Source organism: Hirundo rustica, chromosome 3 (genome assembly GCF_015227805.2).
Source record: "Hirundo rustica isolate bHirRus1 chromosome 3, bHirRus1.pri.v3, whole genome shotgun sequence".
NCBI lineage: Eukaryota > Metazoa > Chordata > Aves > Passeriformes > Hirundinidae > Hirundo > Hirundo rustica.
Genome location: NC_053452.1, coordinates 34,429,521 through 34,454,738, shown reverse-complemented (window position 1 = coordinate 34,454,738; position 25,218 = coordinate 34,429,521). Strand labels below are relative to the sequence as shown.

General features: G+C 43.7%; 1 protein-coding gene across 9 annotated transcripts in view; it reads left to right on the top strand.

The window, feature by feature from the left end:
• The window catches only part of SMYD3 (SET and MYND domain containing 3), a 387,717-nt gene extending 373,902 nt beyond the window's left edge, over positions 1-13,815 (top strand). For 8 of the 9 annotated variants that reach the window (XM_040060408.2, XM_040060407.2, XM_040060414.2 and 5 more), the window contains 2 exons: positions 7,344-7,452; positions 13,138-13,809. In XM_040060408.2, coding sequence (XP_039916342.1) covers positions 7,344-7,452; positions 13,138-13,239 — 211 coding nt within the window. In that variant the 3' untranslated portion in view covers positions 13,240-13,809. Of the gene's footprint in view, positions 1-7,343; positions 7,453-13,137 lie in introns of all 9 variants that reach the window. The other variant, XM_040060406.2, reaches the window with a different exon arrangement.
• Positions 13,816-25,218: the final 11,403 nt, after the last annotated feature.

The window sequence follows — 25,218 nt, the reverse complement described above, 5'->3', positions numbered from 1 at the left end:
CTTGGGGGGTAGCTAAGAGCTTTGCCAACACAAAACAGTCCAAAGAGTCTAGAGTCTCTCAGAGAGAGAGAGCACATTTAAATTAGGATGCAAAAATGTACAGCCAGGACATATTTTAAGAATGGAGTCTTCCAAATGAACTCTGATCAGAGGTGTTAGGTCTGCACATCTGTACTGATATTGTCCCAGCTGGCTCAGAAAATGATGCCAATTTTCTGCTGTTATTTGGTTAGACCAGAAGAAGTCTCTTAGGGATAATTAGTAGTTTTGCATAGTAATCACAGAAAGTAATTTCTCCTGCTTTAGTTTGTAAGAGACTTCCCAGCATAAAATTTCTTCTAACAATGTTTTCCTATTGCTGGCAAAGTATTTTTATAATGCTTTAAGGATGTGCACTAGTGGTTTCCCCCATGAAAACCTCCCTGCTAGTGCTGAGGAGCTGATCCCAAAATCCAAGTGAGAGAGGTCAAATCCAGGAAAAAATAGAAAAGACTGATGCCAGAATTAAACTGTTCATTGATGCTTTGATCGTCTCCACGAGACACTGTGATGGGGAGATAAAATGGACAATAAATATTCCAGGGCAGCTGGAGTATATCAGGTCCACCACAGGTAAAGCATTTAGTCTTCTACTCAAAAAACTGCATGACTGCAGAAGGTATAATGGGAGTTGTGAAGCACTGAACTGATTTAAACTTACCTGGTCATCCATGATAAATAGGAAGTTGTTAAGAACAAAAAAAGAGAGGGGGAAAGAGAAAGAAAAACCAGAAAGAATAACAGCTTAACATTATTATTATTCCAATTAAAAAATGTAATATTAACATAAAAGCCAGGACAGTATTTTTTTGAAGACTTTCACAGGAACTCCTAAACATTTTAAACAGGTTAATACAGATATATTGCCCTTAAAAATTACAAAGTTCTGACCGGACTCCTAATACTTAGCATTCAAAAGAGTCACCTAGTCCAGTATCAATGACACATTCCCACTTTCTCCAAAAATAACCCCACAGCCTTGTTTATTCCAGGCAAAACTTTTGCACAGGGCTCGTGCTTGTTAAAAAATAAAACATTGACCAAATTATGTGTAAAGCTGCTTAAGATTATTTTCTATAAACAGAGCATTTCTTCTTAAGCACTAATTGCTGGGTTTGGAGCAGGAATTGGTAGGTGAAATTCTGTGCAGGGGATCAGACTGAGCAGCACCTTCGAGTTTAAGATCTGTAAACTCCTAAATGAGTATAGTTGGTTTACCTGTCTTATGTTCCTGATGCATGTGATTTCTTTGACTGTTTCATACTTTTTAACACAAATAAATTTTTTTTCCTTGTATTTTTCATAAAAATGTTTCTTATAGTTCTCATGTGTAGAACCCATTCAGTATCCAGGCGAGGGGCAGAAATAATACGTGAATTAGTTGACCAGTTTCACATCACTGACTAAAGGAAAAAACAAGTAACTGGACAACATAAAACCAACTCCTATGCTTCAGTTCAGTGAACAGCTTTAATGAATGTACTCAGATACTGAGGAGTTTAGAGATCAAGAACAAGTCAGAGAAAGAAGAGAAGGTTGAACTTAGTGGGTGCTGTGTTTGTGGTGTACATTTCTGTTGTGAGGCTGGTACTCTCTTCTCTGCATTCTTCTCTCCACCATTGCTGAAGCCCTGGTGCCTCTTTATCCTTTCTGTTGTTGGGGCTCCTGAAATTGCTTTATGTCTTTTATGCTGTCATATTTACTTGCACTGAAAGGTACTGCAAACCAGTTTACAGTTATGTATAGCATCACCTTTTACATATCATTTTAGTGAAGAGATTTGTAACATTTCCACTTCAAACCTTTATTTCAGGTTTTATAGAACCTCTTGTTTCTAATTACATCAGGCCGAAGACAGCAGTATAAGTGTTAGCCCCACAGACTGATCTGCAAGGAATGGTAGTCATCTATTTTAAACTATAAGTCATTAGAAAAGGCAGTGATTTTGCATAGTCTCTTTTTTTTAAATACTAGGCTTTAATTCACAAGAGAACACAAAAGCTCTGACTCTTTACCTTGTAACTGGAGATAGGTTGAGTGGAATTAATGGAACTACATTATTACAAAATAGATGGAATTGGCTAAATTTTGTCAAGGCCTGTGGTTTTTATACTGTCCCTTACATGAAACACAAGAGATTGCTTCAAGAGATTCAGATCTAACACATAGAATGAAGAAAGAAATACTTTTCTTTATAAAGTATATAATTAGTGACTGCTCTGGGGGTTACTCGAGGCAAACCTTGAGGCTGAATTAACAAGAGAGCAGTGGATTTCCATCTACTGTTTTACACAGTATGGGCCATTTCTTTCCTGAGTGAAAATTGGTATCCTTGTATTTTGTGAATGGAGTGCAGGGACTGCTGCTGCTTGGAGCAGTGAAGCACTGGTGCCAGCTGCCTGAAGACTAGGAAATAGCTTTCATTTGTGGTTTTGAATGGTTATCTAGGTGGTGTCTTCTTTGCCTCACTGGTCACTTATGAAGTCTCCCAGGCACATCCCAGGATAAGGGTTGAGCCCAGGATTATCTGAGGGCATGTGACCCCTACAATTCCAACAGACCGGATGGCTGTCTCCAGAACAGGCACTGAGAGAGCTGGCCAGCGTGCTCACTGCTGTCTTTGCAAGGTTGGGATGATCAGGGAGCCACCACAGGTTAGGGTGCTGTGGCCCAGGCGAGCAGAGAGCTAGACCGGTAAAATCCTGGCTGGGTGGTGAGAGGACATGGCTGATGGGTTGTCCCCTGTTTGATGCCAGTAACAGTGGGGGTACCACGGGGTCTGTCCTGGAACTCGTCCTGTTTAACACCATTTTCGATGACCAGGTAACAGGAGGCATTTCTGCGGGGTTTGCAGATAACACCGTACCGGGGGGACCAGCTGACAGGCAGGAGGGCAGGCTGGGGGAACAGGACAGCATGGATGCTGTTGGGCATAGGTGGGAACAAAGCTGTGCTGCCTCATAAAAGCAGAGGATGTGATAAAAAATGTACAGCTCTTTCTCAGCCTCCTCCAGCTGTCTTGTTTACAGTGCAGCTTTGTTAGTTGTATTTTGTTTAATCTCTTTTTGCAAGTGATCTACTGGGCATTGACCAGTGCCAAGGGCAAGGAAGCATCGCTCCACAGAATGATACTTACTTCAGCTTTCAGCATGTTACCGTTTCCCTTCTTGTCCCTCAGGCCCTCATAAATCTCATAAAATCCCTTTCAGATTGAAATCCTACTCTTCCCAAGCTGTAATGTGTTTTACAGCGTGTATTTCTCTATAGTTATCTTGGTCTCTTGTTGACAGTCTTTAGGTATCAGTTCCTTGGCTGGTAAATATCTTCCTTAGTCTTAAATCTATCCACTTGGTTTTATTCAGAGCAATGCATGGGGATAATAAATTGGCCCACAAGTGCCTGACACTGTTAGTTCTTTCTGTCACGCCAGTGTTTCATAATACCGAATCCTGGGAATGTCTTGAAGAAGCCAGCAGCATTTTCCCCACTTGCACATCTCCCAGAAGAGCTGCAAGCTGCCTGGATTTCTCTAGTAAACTCAGTCAGTGGATGTCCTTCCAATAAACGGTGTTCCAATAGTTTAATAGATTTATTCCAGAATATGAAAATAAACAGTTGTCTCAAATGCCAGTTTTAAGACTTGCAAAATGGAACTATGTACATGCATAAGATGAGAACATAAATCAGCTCAGTAAAACAGCTTTGTAAATATTTATGAGCACAAAGCGCCTCATTTCACACATTTTATTCCTTCTCTGTCCTCATCTTAAGTTTTCATTTGCTTTAGTTTATGGCTGGTAGTTTGGGCTGAGTACCTGACATTGCTGAATTGTTGCCTGTTTTCCCTGGTATTGCATATGCCACAATCCTAGACCTTTGGTGACTGCAGGTGTATGATCTATAGAAAGAAACACGTTTTCATGAAGGGGCATATTCTGAATTCTGATGGACCCGCATTGTGTTGTGTGAAGCTTAGCAGGTGCACATTGATGAACAAAAGCACAGCCTGGAGTTTCCTTGAGCTGCCACCCCTCGTTTGGCTGCAGGCGAGGCAGGACCCACATTTCCTCTTTGGGCTGGTGTTAGAATGGGGCTGGTTATTCAGACGGGTGAGGAAAGGAAGATTAAATAGATGGTTGATAGGATGAAAGATAAAGGTATGGAATGACAGAGATGTGAAGCAGCTGTGAAAGAATAGTGGCAAAAGGATCAGAGCTGTCAGGATACAGCAGAAATAGTCTAATGGGGCCTGCAGAGATGGGTTATCATCTCATATAAAAATCTTTGTCTCCCTGGCACCTTCTCCTGTGGCCATGATCCTTCCCCAGGCATCCTGGATTTTTGGTGGCACAGAGGAAAGGAAATGATATTTTTATTCCTTCCTCTGCAGCGGTCAGAGAGGAGAGCAAAAGGATGCAATCATATAGACATTTTATTTTCAATTTTTACAAAGGTGTGCATGTGCTCATTATTTCCATTTGTGTCCATGTTTGTGCTGGAATTTCTATTAATTTTCATTAATTCACACCAAAATGTCTGCATTTTCTCCCTGTTTCACTATTATCAGATAGCACCATGTTGATATAAAAACCAGAAACAAATTCTAGAAATAAACCTACTGATAATTTCCTAGTGTTTGTTTGACCAGACCCTTGAAGTTCCTGAGTGGTCAGTTTGGACTGAGATAAATGCTATCGTTTTTCTTCTCTCTTGTCTGCTGGCTTTTCAGCCTTTTTGAACTGCAACCCACAAGGGGTCTGAGCAGGAGGTGCTTGTGGCAATTCAGGATGGATTATTCTCATTGAGGAATTGGCTTCTGCTGTTTCATGAGAGGCTTTGGTAGATCAAAAGGTGTTGCTGCTGAGATCCTGCTAGGCATGCTTTCCATGCATTTCTGTATGTCTTCACTGACAATGCCTGGAATCAGGGGAAAAGGGGAATCTGAGCATGATAACATTTTTCATTAGGTTTACACATCCTAATTAGAGATTTATAAGGACAGCCAGATATGCTGCCATTTAAACAATTACTTGTATTTAATTTTGTTTGCATTTTCATTAGTGAAGTATAGCAGAGAAAGATAACTTGTTAATTTGCATGCAGACTTATCAGAAGATTTCTGTACATTGTACAAATTTACATCATTTAATGTCTTAGCATGCATTTAATCGTACTCATGCAGATTTAAGTGTCTTCCTCACTGCAGTGGTATTGTTCATTAACAGTTACCCTGAACACTGATGATCATAGGTTTGGCATAAACACAAAAAAGATTTTCTTTGAGAAGTAGTTTTTGGAAAGCTTACTGGTGATTCTTCCTGAAGTTATGACTCATTTTGTATTTTTAGACACTGCTCAAGCACACTGCCGGTGTACTTGAGGAAAAAAAATGCTCTTTGATCAAGTAGGATGTTTGTCTTTGGTGAGTTGTGCTTAAGGCTTTTATTCTTTCATTTGCATAGTCTGGAGTCACTGACATTCCCCAGGGATCAATACTGGGTCCATTCTTATTCAGCTTGTTTATCAGTGGCATAGGAGGCATCCTCAGCCAGTTTGCCTGTGACACTAAACTGGGGGAGTGGCTCTGCTGCCACTCAGTGGGACCTTGGCAGGCTGGAGAATTGGGCAGAGAAACAAAATGGGGTTCAACAAGGGCAAGGGCAGGGTCCTGCACGTGGGGAGGAGTAACTCCAAGTGCCAGCACAGACTGGGGACTGACCCACTGGAGAGCAGCTCTGTGGAGAAGGACTGGGGGTCCTGGTGGGGGACAAGTTGTCCATGAGCCAGCAGTGCCCTTATGGCCAGGAGGGCCAATGGTGTCCTGGGGTGCATCGGGAAGAGCGTGGCCAGCAGGTCGAGGGAGATGATCCTGCCCCTCTATCCAGCCCTGGTGCGGCCACCTCTGGAATACTCGGTCTGGTTCTGGGCTCCTCAGCACAAGAAGGACAAGGAGATACTGGAGAGGGTCCAATGGAGGCCAAAAAAAGGACGAGGAGTCTGGAGCATCTCTTATGAGGAGAGACTGCAGGAGCTGGGCCTGTTCAGGCTGGAGAAGAGAAGACTGAGAAGGATCTCATTAATGCATTTTAACCTCTGAAAGGAGGGTGCCAAGAGGATGGTGCCAGACTCTTTTCAGTGGTGCCCAGTAACAGGGCAAGGAGCACTGGCCATAAACCAAAACATGAGGAGGAGCCTCTTTCCATTGAAGCTGGCAGAGCACTGGAACAGGCCACCCAGGGAAGTCATGGATTCTCTGTCTGGAGACATGCAAAACCCACGTGGATGAGTTCCTTTGTTACCTGCTCTAGGTGATCCTGCCTTGACAGGAGAGTTGGACTGGATGACCTCCAGAGGCTCCTTCCAACCCTAACTATTCAGTGATTCTGGGATACTTAGTCAAAAAATATATAAGGTCTTTTGTGAGTAACTTAATTCCAAGTGTGTCCCTTCACCTCACGTTTCCTGATGGCCAGTTCCAAGCAGGTTACATCCATGGCTTTCTGCAGCCCCCAGGTTGCTTTTTCAAGATATCATGATCTTCACATCCAGAACATGGGGCTGGGGTGCAATCCACATATGATGAGCTAAGCACCAGTGGAATTTAAAAGTCTGGAACAGTCACCATGAACATTTCAAGAGCATCTTGAGAGCAATTGATGACACCACTCTCCATCTACTTCCTAGAAAAAATATTGTTCTGTTTTTTTTAACAGAACCTCTGCTTCTGTGAATATAATTAAGAACAGGAGTGTATCCTCATACTAGCAGATACCTTGTGTAGATGAACAAGTCAAGTCTGAGATGTTTCTTTGAATGTGCAGAACCAGTTCTTTTTATGCAAAAGGGAGCCGCATACAAATCCACAGAAGCATGCATCATGATGTTATATCAATGCTTTCACTGCAGTCCCTCTCCTTCATCTTGGACAGTCCAGGACTGGGCTCCCTGATGAAGCTTCCTCTTAAAATTCTGCCTCTCCAGAGACCTGAGATTGTCAAGGACCTCTGTTTGCAACACTAAGTACAGTAAATGCTATTGTATTATCCAACAGTAGCAAATTAAATAATCCCGCTCTCGTCACTTTCTAACAGGATAACGTTAAAGGCATTCCCCTGGGATGGAGAGTAATAATTTGCTAATTCCCCTCAGTATTTCATGCTTCTCAGTATTGCAGCTAATTTTCTCTGAGTACCTTATTAACATTCACAATGACTTTGCAGTCCCACCCTAATAGCTCTCCAAAGAGGCAGTGACTGTGAAGGTGAGAGCTGACAGTGACATGTTTTCCTCCTTTTTCTCTACAGGCTGTATTATCCTGGTTTCCATCCACTGAGGGCCGTCCAGCTGATGCGAGTGGGCAAACTGCAGTACAGTCAAGGCATGTTTCCTCAGGCACTGGAAACCTTGAAACAGGTCAGTATGGTGAAACATTTTTTTTCTCTATCCTGCTCTCTTTTTTCCCCCAAAACTGCTGTGTGACTCCCCCCTCATGCCTTTGGATACTCCTCACTGCTTCTTCCATCAGCAGTGTTTCCCCAGGCTGCGGCTGGGTGTGGTGATGGGTCAGCACAGCATTTCAGGCAGCAACATTCTCCAGCATCAGTCACAGCTAATTACAGTTTAAAGCTCAGAGGTGCCTGGATGAAAAATTACTATTAGATCAGAAGAGATAAAATTATCTCAGTGCTTCATATGTTCCTTATTCCCACAGCAAAGTGATTCTGAGAGCACTGAAAGTACAGGAACAGGAGGAGAGCTTCAGTTTCTAGCCTCCTTATTCCCTATCGGGTTCTGTGATTTTAGGCTGGAAAACTTTGTCTTTAACGTGTGTATTTTATTGTGAGTCACACTGAAATCAACAGGCGTGTTTCTTGATCCCTTGTATTTCTTATTCTTCATCATCTTTGATGTGTTTTTGCGGCTGTGCTTTGTTAGTTACATTTCAGCTTTAAGCCATCCCTCTTGTACCTGAGCTGACTTTTATGTTCATTTCCTTGTACCTCAGGCTCTTATTTGTCCTGCTCTTATATTGCTGCGAGTATCATCTTAAATATATTGAATAATCTCTTTCCATGTGCATCATGTCCTCAGGATGTAGAATCTTGCCTCCCATCTCAAGCCCTCAATCGCTGCTGTGGTGCTTTCCTCACCCTGGAAGATGTGCTGCCTCTAGTTTCCCTCAAGAAGGTCTTATTCTCTCATGTTATTGATTGTCCTGCGATCAGCTTGCCCTGAAGGCGCTACATGCTCATGTGGTTCCCTGTCCTGGCTCTCTGCTCACCTCCAGTTCCTGACAGCGCTCCTCGTTGCCTTTGCTGGGCTCTGCCCAAAGCCACCTGGCCCTTGCTTGTATCTGCTGGGCAGGAACAGGCCCAGTTCTGGCACCAGTGTTGGAAAGAAGTGAAGGATTTGGCTCTATATTCCCTTAGATTAATGTCCATGAAGCACTTTGTGGCAAAGGGTTAGGACAATTGCTTGGGATAGAAGGGGATGAGTGTCTCCACTGGAAGTGGGAGAGAGATGCTTTTTCACTCCTGCCTGGGTCTCCTATAAAGGTAATATCATTCACGACTCTCTAGGTATTAGTATTTTGTACTTCCCTTTTCCTCAACCCCCTTATCTCTTTGGTTTTAACATCTGATTAATGATGCAAGCTGAATTACTGATAATTTTCGTATGAAGTAATAAATTAGTATTTAATATGATGGCTCTCATGCTAAGTCTTGGTATAATTTAAATCTTCACTTGATATATTTCACTTAAATTATGGCCAATTCTGATCATTGTAAAGCAGACAGAAGAGTAATCAATTCTAATTTTATGCATAATTCAGAAGGATATCATATATCTGTCATGTGCCAGGTAATCCCTCTGCTCTTTCCCCCAAAGTATTTATAACTTCCAAACATTCAGACTTTCCCTTTTAGCAGTGGAATGAGCCTCCAGTCAGAGGAGCTTCTGTTTTCATTGATACTGCTACAATTACATCAACAGGCATTTTCTAATTGCATTTCTAATGTGATAGTGCATTAGATTAAACTGGAGCAAATTCCCCCAGAGACGAATGTTGCTGGTCAGTGAAGGTGGACATTGCAATGGGGATTTATATGTTTTTGGTGAAGAAGCTGCCCATTGCAAGCCAGATTGCTACTCTGTGATCCTTTGGAAACTGAGCAATGCCTAACACAGAAGCCTCTTCAAGGCTGTGACCCCCCTGCTTTGTCTACAGAGGGACATTAAGGTGCTGCTTGCCCTTCTGTGTCATACTTCAGTGAGCCTCTAACGGAGGCTCCAAGCCATTGGTGCTCCTCAAGGACACAGTAAGTGCTTTACAGCTGAGGTGTAGAATCTGTCGTGGCTCTGCCTATTCCCTGTTCAGCCTCCCCTTTCCACCCAAGTGTGGGACAAGGAGAAACTGAACTCCCACTCCCTGGGAGCACAGCTGAGAGGAGGAAAAGCTTCTTGTCATCCTGTTTATCCATGTAACTTTTTCAGATGAGCTCTGCAACTGATTCACTTCCTTGCTGTCTGCCCCGGAACAAATTAGAGGGAGATATAATTCCCAGTTTCTTGTGACTAACGGATGTGATTCCTAATATTACTCAGATAATGTCCTAGAGTTAGATGAGAACACAATTTGCCCCTTTGTGATTAGATGTGTCAACAGAGCATGCCACATGCTCAGAGCAGAAACTCGATTCCCTTCTCTGCTTCATTACTCTTCTTAATACACTCTGACGCTGAATAGCAGCACCCTGTTGGAACCCTCGTCGGACTAATTTCACTGTGGCATTAAGAAGAAGGAGATGGAAGGTGCAGAGGAATTGGGATCTGAGAGGAATTCACCTCACATATAAATCCTGTTTAATCAGGCGCAGCCTCAGAGCTGCCGGGGACTGACAGCCTCTCTGCAGCAGACACGTGGTCTGCTAAGACCAGTAGATCTTCACACTTGGCTCTGCAGCCCAGCCCTCGCTGCTGCTCTCTGTGCCACAAAAGCATGAATCACTGTCATAATCACCTTGCTCTTAGGGCCCTCTGGGTTTAGTTCTCTGCCCTCTACCCCCAAAGAAGAGTTAAATAATGTGGAGGGCTTTTTGTTGCCCATTAAAAAGAAATCACCCCCTAAACTTCTATTAGGCCCTGCAGAATCTTATTTGCTAGATTTTGAAATAGAAATTTGATGGAGAGGCAATACTTCCCTGGAATAAAAACTGTAGGTAGCCCTTGGTTTATTTTACAACCAACATATTATTTATAATTTATATATATATATATATATATATGTATAAAAGATGTAATAGAGGACAAATTGAATTATAGATCTGGAAAGCTTTTGTCAGCAGAAGACGGGAACTGGAGCCCAATCTGAAAAGCAATTTGAAGGGCCTAATATGGCATGGTCATAGGAGTATTTTTGAACCCCGTGAGCTGATGGGTACAGCTGTCTTGTCTCATGAATGTCTACAACAGGTGCTGTACAACTTCCCTTCTTATAGAAATCCCTGTTGGGGAGGCAAAAAGCACAGGAATTGGAGTAAAATCCTTCCCAGGTCTCACAGAAACACTGAAGAAATCCCTTCTCTAGGTGTTTGGTTCAAACATTGGATTCTTTACCACCTGTCGTGGATATTATTCCTGTGCCTGCTTTAACTACTTGTCCCCTTCAATCAACAGAGATGGAAAACTCTCTGTAACACTAGCCTACGTTTCCTGCCACTCTGGCACGTGGCCATTTGCTTCCTGCTTTCCCTGTGACAGAGCTGTGCCATCCTGCATCTGCCCGTGGTTCCCCACAGCCATGGCCACGGGCATCCTGCCCCATCCCTGTGCGAATCAGGCACAAACACCTGTGCTGCTCCTCACTTACATCACTGGAGCAGCAGCGCAGGATCTAACTGGGTTTATATTCTTCAGGGACACAGGGTGTGGCTGATGACACCCTGGCCTGTGTTGCTGCTGTAGCTTTTTGTAAATAGATTTGCTCTTTTAGCTGAGAGGGAGACCACACAGAGCACATGAATCTGCTCAGCCTCAGCTCTGCTGGAGAGCTGTGGGAGAGAGGAGAGCAGGGGAGTGGGCAGAGAGCCCACACGTTACCGCTTCTGTCCAGTAAAACAATTCCTTGCACTGGAGCTGAAATTATCCAGTTTTGCACTGACCTTGGCTGAAACAGCTACATAACCTAATACCTGTTGAATTTAGGGATTAAACAAGTCATTGCTGTTCTAACTTTGATGCAGCTGGTTCTGACTTGTACAGCAGTGTGTGAGATGGTTCATTGCATAAGAATGATTTCCTCCAAGGAAACAAAAGGATAAAGGCAGTGCTTTTGTCTGTCATAGTTAGGAAAGAAAAGAAGTGGGGGAAAAAAAAAAGTTGGAGGTGGGAGAAAGGCGACAATGGTAGCATTAACTCAAGATTAAGTTTTATATTAAGGATTATTATTTCTTAATGGTGGTATTTCTATAAAGACATCTCTAGCTGTGCATCTCAGAGTGTCAGGGTCCAAGCCCATCACTATGAGCCTGACCTCTGTCCTGTAGTGGGGCTGAAGATCCAGGTCAGCTGCCCCGGGACTGTCACTCCGATGTATCCAGATGCACAGCTCTTAGAATACATCATTCACAATAAATCCATCAGCTCTCTGGGACAGGGCATGCAAGCACTGTGCACCAATGTGTCAGGATCCAGGGCCAATTCACCTGGCCACTTTGCTCTAGGGTGAACCTGTCCCCTGCTATTTAGCTTGGGTGCAGCTCATGTTACAAAAATTTAGTATTTCTAATTTTGTTTCACGTTTCTTTGTCTTTTCTAAAAGAGATGAAAATATTTCCATCATTCTTTTTAACTGAGCATATTTTCTCATTTAGTAGTAGGGCAGTGCGGTAGCTTAAAACGTATTTGACTCTTTTTAGAGCTCCTTGCTCACTATGATTCGTTTTGACGGATATTTCAACTTGTTCTTTCAATCTTGTGCTGCTTCCCTCTCTTAAGAATTAGCAAATTGGAAGCAAAAATAAACCATGCTGGAATTTCCATATGCTTGCCAGTCTCTATAATTTGGAAGTAGGCTTTCATTCATTCCACAAAAATATGTATTATTTACTTTTATCTATCCAGTTTAAATGAGGCCCCTTCCTCAACATTTCTTCCCCAAAACATACTTTTTCTGCAATTCAAACCAAATTTAACTGAATTTTGTCAGCTGACTGGACAAGGAACCCTTTGAAATACAGGCTACATTTCAGTTTTTTCAATTCTTCAGTTTAGGATGATGAAATATTTGTGATCTTTTCTCTTGCCAGTACACTACTAGCTCCCTTGTTCTATCTTCAGAAGTGCTGAATCAGCTTCCATCTAGGACTTCCCTCCTTGCAGGAGAAATTTAGTAGAAGGAAGAAGCAGAAATGCCATATGAAAAGTGATGATTTAAACATGAGCTGGGCAAAAAGCATTGCAGACATATCTGTGGCAGGAAATCAGCAGCACTACAGGCAATATCAGCAAGTGTCAATTAGCCCAGCAGTGGAAGATGACAAAGACACAGAGAAAATAATCCCTGGGAAAAGCAGCAAAGACCCACGCCCCTGCATGCCTTTTGACAGTGAAACTACTAATGTACTCTTTTGTTTGATGCTATGTATAGAGTTAGGGTACTTCATTCCATGGGTTAAGCATTAATTCATTTCTGTTTTCACAGGACTTTCAGACTCCTAACATCATGAACATCACAGTCATCTTTCTAAAAATGTATCAAAACCTTGGGTGTTGTAGTTGACCAATCCTGAAATAGCCTTCATGTCTTCATGTCTCAGTGCAAAAGTATCTCTCTCTGCTGTTCCAAACATCCAGTTGCGCAACATATTTGTGGGTTTTTACACCTGAGAACACTGTGTCAATGCCTCCTACTTTGTTAGGGACAAATCACGATGCACTTTGGGATGCTTCATTCCTATTTCAGCCATGCCTTGCATTCAAGCCCCCAGATGCCAGGCACTTGAGGACCAGTACTCACATCCCACCCTGCTCCAGGGTCCAGTCCCTCTGCATGGTCTTTATAATGACTAACATGTCCCTTTCTCTTCTTTCCTAAAGGCCTATAATATTATGAAGGTGACCCATGGGACAGATCACAGCCTAATGAAAGTCCTGATGGAGATAAAGGAAGAGTGTGAGGCTATGATGAGAATACAGTGAAGATAATCGCTAGTCTGGAAAACAAAATATTCAAGGACAAAGAAAACGTTTTTTATTTCATCGTGGAGCTTCTCAAAGGTTTTAGTGTCTTTTATTTAGGTCCTATTTGCTTTACAAAAAGGTTTAATATTATTTTTGCTGTGTAGTCTGAGTTGAGTTGGTGTTTGGCAGAATTCCTGTAATTTTCAGAGGATTTTTTTTTTTGTCATCAATCATCAGTATTATTGACAATAACTAACAACACCTAATTATTTGATTGTAAGTATTGGGAAATGCATACAGAGTCTTCATCTGTTACAAAGTGATCGAATTCCATCGATATCAGCAGTCAATTTTTTATATCAGTTTATGCCAGCAATTAGGAATCTCTTGTCAGACGCTTTATAAATTAAGAAAATATACTTCTTTCCCTTACCTTTTGGTATGGTTTCCAAAAGCCTGATCCAGTGCTCTTTGACATCAAATAAGTTTCTCAGTGTTTTAAATGAAGTTTTCTTCCCTCCCAATCGATCTGCAGGGCTTTGTCCCTCTTCTTCTTCCAGTTCATATCTTATAATGCCGAATACTAAAATGGATTAAATAAAAAATTTTACCAAACGTGGAAATTGCTTACTCTGCTTTTTCCTCATTTTGCCAGCTTCAATAACAGGGTTTTTTTTTCCCACTTCATAACAGTTTTAAAAACGGATATTTGGACCCGTGGGCTCAGTGCTGTGGCTTCCAGACCTTTCTGACTCTGTGGGGTTTGAATGCTGCATCCCCAAGTAGAGAAGCCCAGAGATCTAGAGATGGACATTGTCATCCCTGGGGAAAACAAGGATGTCTTGGAAAGCACATGCTATTTCCCCATGCCCATCAGCAAGAGACTTGTTCTTGCCAGAGCTGTTTACTTCCATTTTTAACACAGAAACAAATATTAACCAAGACCAATATTTATGAGGGACATTGAAACTTAAATAATTTAAGGCCTTTGAAAGTATTGCTTCAGGTGTGTCACTCCTCTAGCAATTTATTGCTGCTACTCCAGCCATGACTGTTACTTCATTAATCCATCGTTGTTGTAAAGTCAGGCTTTTTTCACACCAGTAACCTGACACCATTAATTATTACAAGATGAGAACACATTTAAAAAGAAAATGAACATTCTGGGTGTAATTTACAGCCAAGGCACGTGAAAGCCAGTGCTGAGGAAGATATCTCCTTTCAAGAAGTTTGAATTGGTTCCAGTGTTTGGAGCGTTCACTTGCCCGGCAGTAATGTGCGAGCAATAGCCTCTGAAATGCAGTGCATTTCTGGAGTACGTAGCATGGCTTACTGCCAGAGGCCAGGTCGTATCAGCCACCCAAGAAGTGCAGTAATCCTCGCAGATATTCACTGCTTGGTTGGGTCTTCCTGCTGTTATTAAAAGGAAATTGTCTGGGGGGAAAGGTCAGACCTTTGCATTTATTGGGAGTTCTGACAAAGTACTGATGGGCAACCAGTCTTCAAACCCTATTTTCTGGTTTAAATGGGCACGTGCATGTTAGAATCTACATGATTTTTGTGTAAAGATGACGCTTACGTAATCTCACGTTTACATATCTGGTGCTAAGATTTGCAAATGGAGAGGACTTCAGAATGTAAGGTCAGGTGATGCATTAGTTTGTGCAGCATGTCCTGGGAGACACCCAGAAGCTCTCATGCATTCAGACACATCTGCAGGTATGAACTGCAGCACTGTTTGCTGGGACTTCCGCTACAAGGGCACCTCACCAATCCAAGGCAGGGCTAGGGGAAAGGCAGAGTCCCCTGCTGTCGAAAGAGAACAGCCACTTTACAGCAAGCTGAAGCACTTACCTGTGCTGGGGCCTTCTCTCCAGCAGTGGTCTCTAAGAAGACCCCTAGAGAAAAGGTACAAAGGAAACAGTTCAATGACAGCCTGATGGGAAACAGAAGGAGCGTGCTGTTGGCTGTGCAGTGTCACGGCAGCAGCTGTGCTGCCATGAGTGCAGAGCTGTTGGAAACCCACCTGCAGCACAGTGCTTCATGCAAGAAACAGAATTGGCACCAGGATGACCTGTGGCTCAGGGCCCTGGGGGCACCGCTGCCTTGCCTGCCCTGCCTGGCCTTCTCTGGGCTGTGGGGGCATAACACATGCTCTATATTCATTACTGTTGATGCAAAACTTCTTTCAGCTTGGTCAAGGCAAGAGTCACGTTTTCTGGTTGTTTTCAGTCATTTGCTGAGCAATTTCCCGTGGAGATTCCCATGCACTTTCACCACCAGCAGGGCTGGCAGTGCTGCAGGGGAGGTTGTTGTGGGCAGATTTTTTTCTCCTGGTGGTCCTGCTCCATTCTATTTTCTGCAGAGAATGCTGGTCTGTGATTATGGAGGGATTTACCTGAACGCGCCGTTTGAAAGTGTGGCAGCAAGAAAGGGTGCCAGGGAGGAGGCAGTGTTAGATAAGCACTCATTTCAAATCGAGTAATGTTATCTTTGCACAGGCATCATGTTTCAGTTTTCATGAATAATATCTGTCAAATTTTTCAGGTGCTGGTATCAGTGGTAAGATAAAGATGCTGAAGTCAGAAAGAGGCAGACTGCAACATTATCTGTAATGCTGGCAGGTTTGCTGCTTGCTTCCCACAGGTTGGAGGCTTTTCTGGTGCCTTTTGCAAAGCAATAGTTACTTGAGTTCACCTTAAGTTTTAGGAAAGCATTTTGAGTTACTTGTGTTTTGTCAACTCTCCCTAAAGTGAGTCCAGGAAAAGCAATGTTAGATTGTACTCAGAGGGAGCACTATACTTGCACTATATGTTTGGAAGAAAAGCAGTAGTAGAACACAAGGAAAAAACTATGGGGAGTGATACAGTTTTGCTAACAATAACTGATTACAGTTGAACAGAATATTTGTCTTAAACAAAAAAAAAAAAAAAAAAAAAAAAAAAAAAAAAAAAAAAAAATTAACAAAACCCAACCAACCAACCAACCAACCAAAAATCTCTCTAAACTCTGTTATTTAAGCATTGCATAATTCTCTGTATCCGTGCCTCTCACGGGTGCTGACCTGATGTTGGAAGTAAAAACTCTGGGACCTTGGCAAACAGACTATTATGTAGTGCATAGCATAGTAGAGGCAGTAGAAGGTAAAAGAAAAGCAGTGAGGGAAAGTGCAGCAAACCAGTTTTTAGAGCTTTGACGTCTTTGAGTCCATCAACCTGTGTGTGAAGTCTGTCATGCCTGGGCTTATGCCAAGGAAACTCACCCACTACTCAGCTTTTTTTCTGCTTCTCGTTCTAACCCTTTTCTCTGATAGCTAGGTTTTAAAGTGAGCTTTTCTTAGACTCGTTCTTTTTTTTTTTACATGGCATGGTTATGAAATACAGAGGCTATTTCCCCACACAGTATATTTCAAGTACTCCCTGGCCACTGCAAAGCTCTTAATGAACAGAGTTCCATTTTTCACAGAGGTTGTGCCAATTATGAGGATTTTTTTTCTGAATCAGAATTAAATCTCCCATAAGACAAGAAGAAGGAGGAAGGTCTTACAATTATGGACATGGAGTTCTGGCGTGGCTTCTCTGCTGCACCAGAAATTGTGTCTGACCTTGACACAAATCAGACAGGGTTAGTTGTCCATACTTGAGTTTCCTTATTGTTGATCCTTTGAAGAGGAAAAAGAAAAAGAAAAAGAAAAAGAAAAAGAAAAAGAAAAAGAAAAAGAAAAAGAAAAAGAAAAAGAAAAAGAAAAAGAAAAAGAAAAAGAAAAAGAAAAAGAAAAAGAAGAGCTGGCTGTGACACTTTCAGTAACTCTGCCTCACATGTCCAGAATATGTCCAGATTGGTGTCAGAGCTGTAGCAACATGGCAGTGTCTGTGTTACAGCCCTGCCATCACTGGCTGTGGGTGGCACAGGTGGGAATGGAATCATTGTGGTTATCATAACTGCAGGTATTACTCTGTGACACTTCCTCCACAAATGAGTGCCAAACATGGGCAGAGAGCTGCGAGCTGCCCGTCTGTGCTGTACCCCTTCCAAACAAAGTTTTATTTCTACCCATGGAGCTTTAAAAACATCTAAAGAACCGTCAAAAAATCCAAAGCAAGTGCTTTTGTTCATTTCATACCTGAGACATGTTAGAGTTCCTCTTTTCCTTTTCTCTTTTATTCTTATTCAGATGACTATTTTGTCTTTCCTTTCAATGTACATTTTCCCAAACAAAACTCCTTTCCTTTTTTACATATTTAATTAGCCTGAAAATACATTTGGTCTGGCTGTTTTATAAAATGCGCCCTACAAGAACATCCAAGTGTGAATTTTCCCTGCCCTAAGCAAAAGGAGTGCACCTTACCTGAAATTTCGTCTGTGGTCTGCAATTCTTGCCATTTAGCACAATAGTTTCTGTTTATCCCCACAACAGCCATATGTAAGCCAGGCCTGTGTGATCCCCATTAATATTTCCTGGGGAAAGGTCAATGTTTTTATTTGCTCTGCACTTCTGTACAACATGGACAAATCAATTCTAACTGCATCATTTTTTAGACTTTTTGTAGGTTTTAATAAGAACCTTAGAGATTCCCTCCCCCCCCCCCCCATATAAAAGAATAACTCAGGCTTAGTAATTAGGCTTCATACAGTCACTGCTCACACCAAGGAACCTAAAAGGTTCTTTATAGTTCCCAGGAGACCAATTAACCTTCTTTTAAACATATCTCTATGTAGCCACTGAGACAGGCACACACAGAAATGCAAACACACAACAAGCTTTTCAGCAGTCTCAGATGCTCCAGCTCCTTGTTAACCAAATTCTGATGGGGCTCACGGCAGTAGGGCAGGGATGAAGCATCCTGCCTGAGTTCATTTTACCTCTAAAGATGACTAAATCAGGACAGACCACAATCTCTTCTAATTTCCTTGCCCCAAGGACAGGAGGAAGAGAATAATCTCATAGCCTCTTCTATGCCTTAAGTTCCCCTCCATCTCTTGGGGTGAGGCAGGCACCACCTGCTGGTCCCGTTACCTGCTCCCTAAGGCACCAGCCAAGGAGCCTGCTTTCCCATCTCTCTTTCAGCTAAGGGCTGGTCTTGTAGGGCTGACAAGATGAGGAAAGAGCAGTGATTTCTTCCTCCACCCCTCCAATTCAGCAGCTCTGATTCCCAGTCCCAGAGGCTCCGAATAGGTAGGTGGCAAATTTACATACGTCTTGAAGGAAAACTGCACTTTAAATCACAGGTGATCCCTCTTGACAATTCCACTTGACTTTCAGAGCAGGAGCCAGGAGACAGTAATAGAGAAGGGTGTCTGATGAGAAAATTAGCAGAGCACCACTCTTCCCCTCCCCCAGGCCCTGTGCTCTGCTCTGAGCGGTTCTTGCCTATTTACTTTTAATGAAGCTCCTTTTAATGAAGTATTTCTTGCGCTGTTTTCCTGTTCCTGTCTCTCCTCGTGGTGCTGAGAATCCCATGATAATACAGCTAGAGAAGAGGTCTGGCCTGATCCTCCCCGTTCTGTCCCTTGGGGACACCCAGGTGATGTGTTACAAAGCCGTGGAGCTGCCATCCCTCCCAGCAGCAGCAGCATGTGGCAGGAGCCCACAGGGAGGGATGGGAAGGCTGTTGGAGTCTCTGGATGGAATTTCAGGCATCACACTGCTGTGGGGAGGAATTGCTCTCTGTACCTACAATGGCAGCCATCCAGCTGAGGGACAGCTGGTAGTCTGGGAGCTAGCAAAGATCACAGAAGCACAGAATAAGCTGAGGTGGAAGGGACCCTCAGGGATCATTGAGTACAATTCCTGGTCCTGCACCATCCCCAAGAGTCAGACCGTGTGCCTGAGAGTATCACTGCTGGGGGTTTGCCTCTGCTTTTCCCATTCCCCCTTATTGTACTTTAGTCTCCTTGTCAAAGTCACGCCAAGCTCTGCGAAGCGTCTTCAGTGAGGTACTGGTAATGTCTGGACTTCTGTTCTCTCTAATGTCATTAACATTGTGTACCCAGCTTGTACCATGTATAAGACTGTGATCAAAATACAATTACTGGGGAGTGATGTGCCCCATCATGCTAATAGAAATGATGATTGAGGAAAATCCTTATCATGACTTGGGAATGTTTATTTCTGAACATCTGTGGCTGAATGCACCAGTAAATAATAGTATTTTTAAAGGTCAGAGTAATGAGGATATGCAAAGACTACTTTACCAAATGTTTTCTGTGGGGACTGTTACATAATTTGTGAAAAACAAACAAAAATCTGATTTTGTGTTTTCTGCAAAGACCAGAGGAATTCTGATCCCTACTCTGGGAAAGGGCAGCCTGCCAGCAACCAGGCAAGGATGCTGCCTTATTTACAGCTGGCAAATGGGAAAATCAGTAAAAATCCTTCAGATGGGGATTGTCCAAATTCATTTCATTGGAGACCCAAAGCAGTTTATGCAATCCATGTAACGCGAATGATACATCCAGACCACAAAACTGTTTCACCCTTCAAATCCAAGGCCTTGGCAAAACATGTCCTTCCAAGATAGTGGAGAAGCTCCTCAACAGACCAACATTTCTTCTGCTTTGAAAGACCCCTTTGGAATCTGCTGCTAAGTGACATAAATGATGGTTATTGGATGGTAGGAGTGAAGGGCTTTTCCTGCTTGTGAACTGGGGAAAGACTGGTTTGCTGTCAACACAGGTTTGGAACTCTGCAGCTCTGCAGACTTGCTCAAATCCAGCCCATGGCCCAGACAAGCTTTAATCTCAGTGTCTTTCCTCTTGACCGAGGCCTGTCAGGCAGGCACTGAGCTGGGCAGGTATCCCAGCTCAGACCAGAGCCAAATGAGGAACTGAGGGAGGCAAAGGCAAGGATTTGGTTCCTGCCTGATGTGATGCCTTAAGCAACACCATTCCTCTACAGGTGGGGGAATGCAACAATGTGCCAAAGCCAACTTCAGAGCTTACTGCATTTTCCTCTGTACGGGACAGAGGAGCCTTGGGGTGGTGTTTGGGCCAATCCACCTCGCACTGCAATGAGAGCGCTCCGTGAGCCTCAGGGAGCTTCCCTTTTCCCTGCTCCTCACTGCAGAGAAACCAGCATCCTCACTGCCCACTTTGTGTCCTGCTCTGTCACTGATGCAGCCTCTCGTCAGGAGCCATTGCTCTTGAAGCTGTGGAGGTTTTACCCTTGTAAAAAGATACCAAGTGCCCAACTCCTGTTGCAAGGAGAGGAGGGAGGGAACAGAGAGCAAAAAGCTCTCCAGAGAATACCCACCACAACATAATTTCTGAAGGAGGATGGAAATGTTAGCTTTCTGCTTCACTTTTGGCAAATATAGAGAACAACAGTAAAGCAGGACAAGGCTTCAGCCTCTGCTTTGGATGTCAGCAGCGGTTTCGTGCCTGCGGCTCTCCCGTACCAGCTGAGCCGCGCCTGTTCTGGCGCTGCCCTGCCTGGGGAGTTCACAGCGGTTCGGGCTCAGCTGCCACCACCAGTTTGTGGAGCTGGGTTTTGCCATCTCGGGATACCCATGGAGGGGGTTTGCAAACGGCAGCCAAGGAAAGACAACCCCCTTATGATTAGGCTTGAATGCCCTCTGCAATTGCCATCTGCAACTCCCATGAAAAAGCTCGAGCGGTTTACCAGATCAAAATGGTGAAACCCTGAGGTGCCTCAGGCCAGCAGACGGTCCCAGGCAGATGAAGCCAGGTTTGGCACCAGTGTCCTTGTGTCAGTCTTCACTCAGCCCTGCTGTACACCTCAGGCACTGTATAACTCTTCTCACAGTGAGCGGCCCAGCTCCTGGCCAGCCAGCATGGTCCTGCAGCCAAGAGGAACTTCCAGGATGTGGGCAGGTGTAGGATTACTTAGTGAAATGGATTTACAGATTTCCCACCTGAAACACATGTTTATCTACAAGTTACCTTGTGGCGTACTTAAAAAAAATAGGAAGTCCTATTCCATCTTGCCTAGGGAAGAATTTCTAGGGTCATAGAATTCAGAGCTCAAAGGTTTACAATCCCAGCAAGATAAGGCAGTATAACAGCCTCCACACTTTATGGTGCAAGCTTATGAAGAGGTCAAAATGGCTTAGTATGAGGGTCAGTTTTACTCAAAGTTCCTGTTAGAGGAGAGAAAATAATATCCTAAATCTTAATTGCTGGCTTCGACATAACTATTACATTATAGGGGTTTGGATTATTTGGTTTTCTCTCCAAGCCTCAGTGGGTTTTCTACTTTCAGTGAGACAACAAAATGAATCCCAAAATGAAATGGTGCCTCTGATCGTTCCTCTGGGATGTGTCAATGGGCTGTGCACAGGGAGCATCACTGTCCTGGTGTCTGTGTGATATATAGTGGTGAAGATGGCCAGTTCAGAGCAGCCTTAAAAGCAACTTAATAAGAAACTACAGATGGCTTTGCAGCAACCTCCTAGAAGGCTTGCACACCTTGACTGATGACTGCACTAATCTACCACAAAGAACTGGGAAACCTTAATCTTGAGCCATCATATATTGCACATATATGGAAAACTTGGGAAAGCAAGCTATTAGCAACAACATAAAAGCAAGGAAGGAATTGTTCAGAGGAGCAATAAATAAATATTTCATAAAATGAGTCACAGGTATCTACGTGATTTTACTGGGTGGAGATATCAGTACCAGAACAATTTTTTCACCATGGAAGTATTTCAGTGCCCTGGTATTCTCACACGAACTGCAGCCCCCATCACAGATTTCAGGTACAAAGCCCTCTTGCTAGGCTACAGCTTTATTTAGTGTGCACACAGTGTTTGTGACTGACCTGCTCTGCGGACACTTCATGCCACCACAACGTTGATTGTCAAGCAAACTGAACAGGCACTCCCATGGTTTCGGCCTTGACAGCAGAAAGAAGGGCTCAGGGGTGCAAAGTCTGCAATGCCCCAGCTTAGGCGCTGTCCAGAAGCTTTTCTGTGGATTTCGCAGCTTTACATATAACCTTCAGAAATGTTTCTTGAGCCTCTGGAAACCTAATTAGGGCAGGCATGAGCCCAAGGTACACCAGCCCCCGGGGCTACACAAGTTACCAGCCACAGGACCAGGAGCCAGCTATCTTGCCCATTATTCTAGTAATTGCCATGCCTTCCATTGTCCTCAGAAATTAGGAGAAAATGCTGTCTACAGTGTCTTGCTTGGCTCCCTCAGTGCCCCTTGCTGGGTACTGTGAGGTTTCCATCCAATATGGTTTAGCAGCAGGCAGCTTGCTCTTAAATAGAACCAGGCAGCTGCCAAGACTCTCCACAGCTGTGTGTGTTCCTGGGCGTCCAGCTGAAGCAGAGACAGGGAGTGAGCTGAGCCCCTCTGCAGGGTAAGTGGGAGCACTGCTGCTCCTCCAGTGCCACCAGGAGCTCGTTTCAACCAAGCTCCAAGGGGCAGTTTGCGAGGGGCTGGGCTGGGTGGCACAGAGCATCCAAGGCTGCCGGGGTGGAGGAGCAGAGCACAGCCCAGTGAGCGGGATGGCTTTGTGCTCCCCTTCCTGCAGTATTGTAACTACAGTGAGCAATTCACCTTTCGACAAACTAAATATAGAAAAACATCAGTGTTTCCTCCTGCTCCCCTGATTTTCTGTCGTTCAGGGAATGAAGATGAGCAAGGATGAGAAAGGGACAAGGACAGCCCCTGCTCCTTTTAAAGTGAGTGACGAAGGTGTCTCATTGCTAGAGGTGTGACTTCCTCTCCACAGCAAGCCTTGAGTCCTGCACATAATCCCGATGTGTCTGGCGGCACTTGGGTTCCTAGGAAATAGAAATGGAAATATGGATATGTGCCAGACACACACAGCTGAATACGTTTGGCTGTCATTTGGTTGGCATGAAAATCACAATCTGACGCAAAGCATGGGTGCCAAACCTGTGCTATAAGGGTCCACAGAAGACACACATACATGAAAATGAATGCAGGTCTTTTCCCCAGACAAGCACCCATTGAGATGGACTGGGTTTTGGCAGTCTAGAAGCTTTTCCCAAGTCAGCACTTGCCAGGATAGTTCCTGAGAGTGGACAGGACCTCCAAGCTACCTACTTGTTCCTGGAGGTTATGAAAGTGGTCTTTGAGCAATGTAAAGCATTTGTGTGGTCACAGCCAGCAAAGCTTTGCTCAGTGGTTAAATAGCAGATGTCAGCCTCTAAAACTGCCAGATCGGCAACTGTCAAGACTACTAACTATCATAAACCATAAAATCCACAGATGGCCTTTTTCAGAGCAACTAAATATTAACTTTGTGTTCATCTCAAAGACTGGGAACTGAATTTTCTAGCCTTCATCCCTCTTCAGTGTCTTCCAGGCAGATACTCTCAGCCAAAATGAGGGTAAGCTCCCAGAAGCCTGGTTTGCAGATGGATGTGGGAGAGGAACATGCTTTAGCAACAACCTGACCTCCTGGTTTTCCAATAGCTAGAGAGCTTTTTTGGGGCCCCATAAGGAGATGGGGTTGGTCAGATTTCCATGCTATACCTGACTTTTAGTCTGGCAAGTTGGTTGTTTTAAAGACAAAACTTGGTGATTGCTAGGGCATTTCTTTACAAGAGGTATCAACAGCTCCAAGCAGGCCTCCTAAGAACACCAGACTTTTGCCAGGCATGAGCCCCTGCTCCCGCTCTGTGAATGAAACCTTTCCTTGCTCTCTTGCCCCAAATCAGAAGTGTGTGGCATTGAGGTCTGTAAGGCTCCTGATTTGACCAAGAGTGAATTGATTCTCTTTTCAGCTCATCTAGAGCTCCTCACCATCAGTTCTGCTTTAGACACTGTCTAGGACTTGCACCAACCCATTTTTCTGGTTTTGTGTCTGTAAGGCACTTCGGGCTCCTTAATACTGATGTGGCTGCTTGATAACAGCAATGAAGATAAATTACCTCAGAAGTAGGCAATAAGCCTTTTAGCTCTTTAGAGCAAATCAGAGCTATTCTGAACAGCCCACAGACAAAAGAAATGGCTGTTTATCTTCATTTACAGCTACTGTGGAGAGGCACAGCATGGAAATTCACCGGCCTGGGGCAACAGCTAAGGTAGTACAGGGCTTGCTGCTCTAAGAGGGGAAAGGAAGAGACTGTCTCCACCCCACCTTTGCCAGCCTTTGCTGCTGTATCCACCTCCATATTTTTCCTTTAAAAGAGGTGACCACAAACAGCTGCATCCCCTCCTGCTGTGACTGCTAGATCTGCCACTCTGCTGTATAACACTAAGATAAAAGAAAGGACCTCATTAAATTCTCATCAAACTGTTAACCAAGTATTTAATGCCTAACACCCTAACATGTCACTTGTAAAGTAAGGAATGTGAGAAAATCATCTGCCTGCAGATGATATGTCTTAAAGGATGCTTTGAATGATCTGGGTTTTCTTTTAAATCTTTCCCACAGGAAATAAGATCTGTGGTTTTCTTCCAATGGGAAGAGCCCAGTGTCCTTATCAGGGCTTATCCAGGTGTTGGTGGGCATGTGAGATTTGCCCAGAGAGCTCATTCACATCTTGTCCTGCAAGCAAGGTGCTCTCTTAATTATCAACAAGGAACACCACAAACATGAGCTGAACGTAAGCAGATACTGTGCACACCTCAGCAGCAGCACAGGGTCAGCTGAACGCACCACCACTGCCTCTGAGAGAGAAAAATGTCTAGAGTAATGGACACAAGCTCCTTTTATCACTCCCATGGGTTACTTACCAGCATGGTGGCCAAGGGAAATGTGACTCAATTGCTAAAGATGATTAAAAAAATTATACCCATGAATACATCTTCTGGGTTTTTTTTGGTCTCAGATTTTTCCCTGCTCAGAGATGCAAAAGAGCAATCCCTGTGTATATGCATAACCAGCTTATGTAAAAGCCTGACCATTTCAGGTCTGAGACTGTGTTATCTTTTGTTTATGGACAGCAGCAGGGGAGAAGTTAATGCTGCTCTGCTTGCTTGTAGTATTTCTGTCATTGGTACCAAATCCTGCAATTCCTTACTGTTTTCTGGTGAATTTGCTTCTCAGTGATG